The 7327-nt window shown below is 52.4% G+C and overlaps 1 protein-coding gene across 1 annotated transcript in view; it reads left to right on the top strand.

Moving 5' to 3' along the window:
- Positions 1-1415, top strand: part of LOC112113112 (dromaiocalcin-1-like) — a 7079-nt gene extending 5664 nt beyond the window's left edge. Inside the window, exon 4 of the mRNA XM_026656395.1 lies at positions 1407-1415. Coding sequence (XP_026512180.1) covers positions 1407-1415 — 9 coding nt within the window. The remainder of the gene's footprint in view (positions 1-1406) is intronic.
- The last annotated feature ends 5912 nt before the right edge of the window (positions 1416-7327 follow it).

Genomic DNA, 7327 nt, shown 5'->3' with positions numbered 1-7327 from the left:
GAGATGCCTCACAGTCCCATCTCCGATGCAAATGAGGCTAGGGGAGTTTCCTTAATCCTTGTCCGGAGGGGTTTACGTATTTCTCCCACGGCCTTTTCGTTGCTTTTTGTGAGTCTTTCTTCTGATCAGCTTTGGTTCAAGCAGAGGCTGAGGTGGGGGGTGGGTGGGAAGGTCTTTCGTGAGTCAGACAGGCTGGATACTGCGCCCTGGTTCCCCAAGAGCACAGAGCTGATAGGTAACTTCCCCTCTGCATGGCGGCTGAGCCCTGCCTGGGACAGATGTTCCCAGGGGTGTAGCCAGACCCAGGTGGGCAGGGCCTGGAGGGGGCCTGGCTGGGGGCAGCTGACTCAGCAGGGAGGGAGGCAGCAGCACAGTTCCTGAGCGGGTGCCCCCAGTCCCGGGGCAGGGCTCTCGCTCTCTCCTCGGCCCTCTGGCTGGGGTGGGGGGCACATGGGGTGGGGGAGGTAGGAGCAGTAGCACATGGACCCGGCGTCTCCCCTTTCACACTGAGCCTCGGCATCTCTTTGTGGGATGGGGTCTCAGAACTGTCCTCATCTGGGCTGCTCAGGGCTCCATGTCCCCCTCCTCTTCCTAGGGGCACTGCACAGGAGCTGGGATCTTCTCCGAGGGGCACGGAACGGGCCAGGGGAGGGGTCACAGTATGGACAGGGACTGATAGGGTAGCCAACTTTCTAGTTGCACAAAACCAAACACTCTAGCCCCACCCCTTCCCAGAGGTCCTACCCCCTGCTCACTACATCCCCCAACCCTTGATGGCTCACTCTCCCCCACCGTCACTCACTTTCACTGGGCTGGGGCAGGGGATTGGGGTGTGGGAAGGGGTGAGGGGGTGAGGGCTCTGGCTGGGAGTGCGGACTCTGGGGTGGGACTGGGGATGAAGAGTTTGGGGTGCAGGAGGGGGCTCGAGCCTGGGGCAGGGGGTTGGCATGCAGGGGGGTGAGGGCTCTGGGCTGGGGGTGCAGGCTCTGGGGTGGGGCTGGGGATGAGGGGTTTGGGGTACAGGAGGGGGCTCTGGGTTTGGGGGTTGCTCAGGCCTGGGGTAGGGGGTTGGGGCTTGGAGGTTGGGGCGCAGGCAATGGGAGTGCGGAGCCGGTGCTCAGGGCAGGGGCAGCGCGTGGAGTCTCGTGGCCCCCCAACCTAGGAGCCAGACCTGCTGCTGGCTGCTTCCGGGGCGCAGCGCGGAGCCAGGACAGGTAGGGACTAGCCTGCCTTAGTGACGCAGCACCGCCGACCGGACTTTTAGCGGCCCGGTTGGCAGTGCTGACCGGAGCCACCAGGGTCCCTTTTCAACTGGGTGTTCCGGTCGAAACTCGGACACCTGGTCACCCTAGCAGGAACGGCCCAGCCTGCCCCACCTCACGGGTCATTTCTGTTTTTCTTTCTAGGTTTCATGACTTGGGACAACGACTCCTGTAACGATAGAAACCCGTTTGTCTGCAAGTACAGGCCTTAGGGGAGGCAGCTCGCCTGGCCCTGAGGGCTCCCCTGGGCTGTGAGCGAATCAGGTCCCTCCGGCTCCCCGGGGAGACCAGATCCTGCGTCCCCGGCTGCAAAGTCCCTTCTGCAAAGCATCGCTGTGTTACGCTGTGTCACTCCCGCTCTGCTCTGCCCCCTTCTCTCCCTGTCGCACCCACGCTCTGCGCTTCTCAGCATCTGAAGCAATAATAAACCAGAAATAGCACGGTCTGACTGTATTTGCTGTTACTGCTGCAGAGAATGAAGAGGGGAAATCCGAGGGGATTTTACAGCCGGGTTTAATAATCAGAAAGGGAGAGGCGCAATCGGAGGGATTTGTTCGACGTCTGACAACTAGAGAGAGAAAAGGACAAGCTGGGGGCTTTCAATGAGAGTCAAGAAATCAATAGAAATGGCAACGTTGGAGGAGAAGATTATGATTTTTCACCAACGTTTGACACGGGGGCGGGGGGGAAGGGCTCAAATCCCCGGGGATTTTATATCTATATTCTCCCGGTATGTTTCTGTTAACGCTTCGGGCCTCTGTCACTCAGTGAGTGTCACCTTTGGCCCTTGGCAGGCTGACGGCTGTGGGAGCTGAGCACAGCTGTTTCCCTCCCAAACCAGGGGATGCTGCTGCTAGAAAGGGGGCAGAATCTGGGGGGCTGAATGCCAGTCTGATGGGGAGAGAAAGGGGGGATGTGCCCCCAGCTGCCGTTCCGACACACAGCAGGGAGCCCTGGGGAGGATGGAGCCGGACGCAGCTGGGGGTGGGTCGATGGCAAACGTACCCATCTAGGGGGCTGGGGGAGTTTTATTGACATAAAGGGGAAAACAATTGGATCCCCAGATCTTTGGGGGGGATGCTGAAAGGGCGTTTGTATGCACCCATCCCTGCCCCACTCCCTCGGCAGTAATGCCTGAAGGAGACGCTTTCCCTGCAGAAGCAGAAGTTGCTGCAGTTTAAAAGGGAGAGAAGGAGGTAAAACCGGAGGGGACTGCAGACCAGTCAGTGCTAAAGGAAGGGATGGTTCCTCCACCCTGCCGTGGCCCCCCGCCATTCACACTGGCAGCAGGGAGGCCTGGGGGGTGCTGCTGTTAGCAGGGCAGGAAGGGGGATGGAGCCGGAAGGTTCTGGGACAGCCTGGGGGTGGGGGTGGGGAGGTGATTGGCGGCTGGGGGGCAGTGCAGTTTGGCTGGGGGGGCGGTGACAGTGCAGCAGCTGGGACGAGATAAACGGGCTGGGCAGCCTCGGTGGGGAACGTGGCTCTTCACGTCCCCCCCGGAGACCCTGCCGGGGCGCTGAGGTGAGAACGTTGATCCGGGGGGAGTGTTAACCTCCCTGCCGCCCGCCAGCTGGGGTAACGAGTCAGGGCAACAGGCTTCCTCCATAACGGAGGGTGTTGGGGGGGGGTCTCATTCACTAAGTACAGAGAAATGGGGGTGAACTTGAACTTTCTATCAGTGTCTGATTATTACAGGGACTGGGGCAAATCTGAGGAGATTTTAGTACCAATATTTCATTTCTAGGGGTGCCCCGGCCCCCTGCTGCTACTGGAGTCACGCTGCTGCAGGTGATGTGTGTGAGGGGGGCAAGCAGGGTCACATACCCCCTCCCCTGATTTGCCGCTTGGCTTGTACTGTGCATGCTCAGTAACACTGCTGAAGCCGGCTGGCCTCACTCTGCCCCCCCCCCGCTATCGGCTGGCATGGGTGGTCTCTGGGTGGGAGAGAACCCCCCATTTCAGGGTTCAGGTCAGGGGGTTGCCCTGAATGTCCCAGAGCTTGCCCTATCCCATCAGTACTGATGGAGTGTCCCCCCCACATCTGACAGAGTGTTTCCGTGGGGGACAGGGACATGGGATGCACGGCTCCAGGTGGCAGGAGAAGGATTTTCACGGGGAGAAAAGAAATCAGCCACTGAAGGCCTTTTTATTGTAAGCAGGGTTTGAATGAATACTTCCCTGACAGCTAGCTGGGAGGGGAAGAGACTATCAGTGTGTTTATGGAAATACAGTTTGCTCCTGCTCTGTTTACATATTCATCAGATACAGCTGTGTCAGGATTTCCCCCACCCCACTCTGAACTTTGGGGTACAGATGAGGGGACCCGCATGAAAGACCCCCTAAGCTTATATTCTACCAGCTTAGGTTAAAACTTCCCCAACACACAAATTGCTTTTCTTGTCCTTGGATGGTATTGCTGCCACCACCAAGTGTTTTACACAAAAATTCAGGGAAAGGTCACTTGGAATCCCTATCCCCCCCAAAATATCCCCCCAAACCCCTTCACCCCCTTTCCTGGGGAGGCTTGAGAAGAATATATCAACCAGTTGGTTAGCAATGTGAGTACAGACTAGACCCTTTGTCTTTAGGACACTGAAAATTAATCAGGTTCTTAAAAGAAGAACTTTATAATAAAGAAAAAGTAAAAGAATCACACCTGCAAAATCAGGATGGAAGGTAACTTTACAGGGTAATGAAATGATTTAAAACACAGAGGACTCCCCCCTCTGGACTCAGCTTCACAGTTACAAAAACAGGACTAAAACTACCTGTGTAGCATAGGAAAATTCACAAGCCAAAACAAAAGATAACCTAACGCATTTCCTTGCCTTACTTGCAATTTCTGTAATTTTAGATGGATGATTCCAGGTATGTTTTCAGGAGATGTTTTACCTGCTTGGTCTCTCCCTCCGTCCGGAGAGGGAACAAACAAAGAGAGCCACACATAAATTCTCTCTGTCTCTCCCCCCCCAGATTTGAAAGTATCTTCTTTCCTCATTGGTCCTTCTGGTCAGGTGCCAACTAGGTGCTTTGAGATACATATCCCCTTACAGGTAAAGTGCTTCTGTACAGCTGCCAAAGAGGGATTTTATGCTACCCCTTTCTTTATATTTATGACAAGCTCCCCAAATCACAGACGGTGCCGGACAGCCTGTTTCACACTGGCTATGATTTCTTCCTGGAGCTCTAGGAGAAAACAGGGTTAATACGACACATGCACCTTTAGACATACTACTGATTATATAAAAACTAACAATATATTCCACATTTTAAGGATGATTTTAACCAGTTGATTTTAGGAAACTTTCATGGGAGAGTGCATCAGCCACTTTGTTAGAAGCTCCTGAAATGTGTTGTATTTCAAAATCAAAATCTTGGAGAGCTAAACTCCACTGAAGAGGTTTTTTGTTATTTTTCTTGACGGTATGAAGCCACTTCAGTGCAGCATGGTCGGTTTGCAGGTGGAAACGCTGTCCCCAAATGTATGGGCGTAGCTTCTCCAGAGCATACACAATGGCGTAACATTCCTCTTCTGTGATAGACCAGTGGCTTTCCCTCTCAGACAGTTTTTTGCTGAGAAACACGACAGGATGGAATTCTTGATTCAGTCCTTTCTGCATTAAAACTGGTCCCACACCATGCTCGGACGCATCTGTGGTTACTAGGAAAGGTTTGTTAAAGTCTGAGGCCCTTAGCACAGGGTCAGACATGAGTGTTGTTTTAAGCTGGGTAAAGGCCTTCTGACACTCTTCAGTCTACTGAACTGCATTTGGCTGTTTCTTTTTGGTCAGGTCTGTCAGTGGGGCAGCGATTTGGCTGTAGTGCGGTACAAATTGACTATAATATCCGGCCAAGCCTAAGAAGGATTGGACCTGGTTTTTTGGCTTTGGGACAGACCACTTTTGGATAGCATTCACTTTGGCCTGTAGGGGGTTGATAGTTCCTTGACCCACCTGGTGTCCAAGGTAAGTTACTGTGTTTAGGGCTATTTGACACGTTTTAACCTTAACATCTGTCTTGCATCTGAAGAAGTGAGGTTCTTACCCACGAAAGCTTATGCTCCCAATACTTCTGTTAGTCTCAAAGGTGCCACAGGACCCTCTGTTGCTTTTAACCTTAACAGTTAGTCCTGCCTCCATTATGCGCTCGAAGACTTTTTGTAGATGCTTCAGGTGTTCTGCCCATGAATCAGAAAATATGGCCACATCGTCAAAGTAGGCGACTGCATATTCTCCCAATCCTGCTAGGAGACTATCTACAAGTTTTTGGAAGGTGGCGGGTGCATTTCGCAGCCCAAAAGGGAGCACATTAAATTCATACACCCCTGCCTGGGTGATGAAGGCTGACCTTTCCTTGGCGGGTTCATCTAGTGGTACTTGCCAGTACCCCTTGGTTAAGTCTAAGATAGAGATGAACTGGGCATGTCCCAGTTTCTCCAATAGCTCATCTGTGCATGGCATTGGATAGTTGTCTGGGCAAGTTACAGCATTTAGCTTATGGTAGTCCACGCAAAAGCGTATTTCCCCATCTGGTTTGGGAACTAGAACCACTGGAGATGCCCATGCACTTTCAGAGGGGCGGATTAGCATGTCCTGGATCTCCCGTTCTATAGCAGTTTTGGCTTGAGGAGCCACCCGGTAAGGTTGGGTGAGCATTGCCTGTGTCAATGGAGTGGTATGCCCGTTCGGTCCGTTCTGGGGTGGCTGAGAACATCGGCGCAAAGCTAGTGCACAGCTCCTTGATCTGCTGTCGCTACATATGTCCGAGGGTCATGGAGAGGTTCACCTCTTCCACGCCACCATTACTTTTTCCTTCATAGTAGACACTTTCGGGCCATTCAGCGTCATCTCCTCCCTGGGCTGTAAACTGAAAAACCCTGAATTCTTTGGAATAAAAGGGCTTTAGAGAATTAACATGGTACACTTTACCCTTTAGGTTTGAGGTGGGGGACGCTATGAGATAGTTAACAGCTCCCAGGTGCTCTTGGACCGTAAATGGCCCGTCCCACGATGCTTCCATCTTATGGGTCTGGAGCGCCTTCAAGACCATGACCTGGTCCCCTACTTTGAAGGAATGCTCTCTGGCATGTTTATCAAACCAGGCTTTTTGCTCTTTTTGAGCATCTTTTAGGTTTTCTTTAGCAAGGGCTAAAGAGTGTCGGAGGGTGCTTTGTAGGTTGTTTACAAAGTCTAGAATGTTAGTTCCTGGAGAAGGTGTAAACCCCTCCCATTGTTGCTTCACCAACTGTAATGGCCCCTTAACCGTGCGGCCATACACAAGTTCAAATGGTGAAAACCCTAAACTGGGATGTGGTACAGCCCTGTAGGGAAAGAGCAACTGCTGCAACACTAGGCCCCAATCATTGGAGTGCTCATTTACGAATTTACATATTATGGCTCCCAAAATTCCATTAAACTTCTCCACCAGGCCATTTGTTTGATGGTGGTAAGGGGTGGCAACCAAGTGGTTCATCCCATGAACTTTCCAAAGACTTTTCATGGTCCCTGCCAGGCAATTAGTTCACGAATCCATGAGGATGTCGGAGGGCCAACCTACCCTAGCAAAAATGTCTGCTAATGCCTGGCACACGCTTTTAGCCCTGGTGTTGCTTAAGGGTACTGCTTCTGGTCATTGGGTGGCAAAATCCATGAAAGTCAGTATGTACTGCTTTCCTCTGGGTGTCTTTTTAGGGAAAGGACCCAGAATATCCACAGCTACTCACTGAAATGGAACCTCAATTATGGTGAGTGGCTGGAGAGGGCCTTGACCTGGTCTTGGGGTTTTCCCACTCTTTGGCACACCTCACAAGACCGGACATAGGTAGAAATGTCATTGCCCATTCCCTCCCAGTGGAATGACCTCCCCAAATGGTCTTTGGTCCTGTTCAAACCAGCATGGCCACTAGGATGATTGTGGGCTAAGCTTAAGAGCTTTACCCTGTACCTAGTTGGAACTACCAACTCTCTTTGAGGATGCCAGTCCTCCTGGTGCCCACCAGAAAGAGTTTCCTTGTATAAAAGTCCTCTTTCTACAACAAACCGGGACCTATTAGAAGAGCTGAGAGG

Source organism: Terrapene carolina, unplaced genomic scaffold, assembly GCF_002925995.2.
Source record: "Terrapene carolina triunguis isolate 2854851 unplaced genomic scaffold, T_m_triunguis-2.0 Scaffold230, whole genome shotgun sequence".
Classification (NCBI taxonomy): Eukaryota; Metazoa; Chordata; order Testudines; family Emydidae; genus Terrapene; species Terrapene triunguis.
The sequence above is the reverse complement of the archived record's forward strand: the minus strand, read 5'-3'. Positions and strand labels throughout refer to the sequence as shown.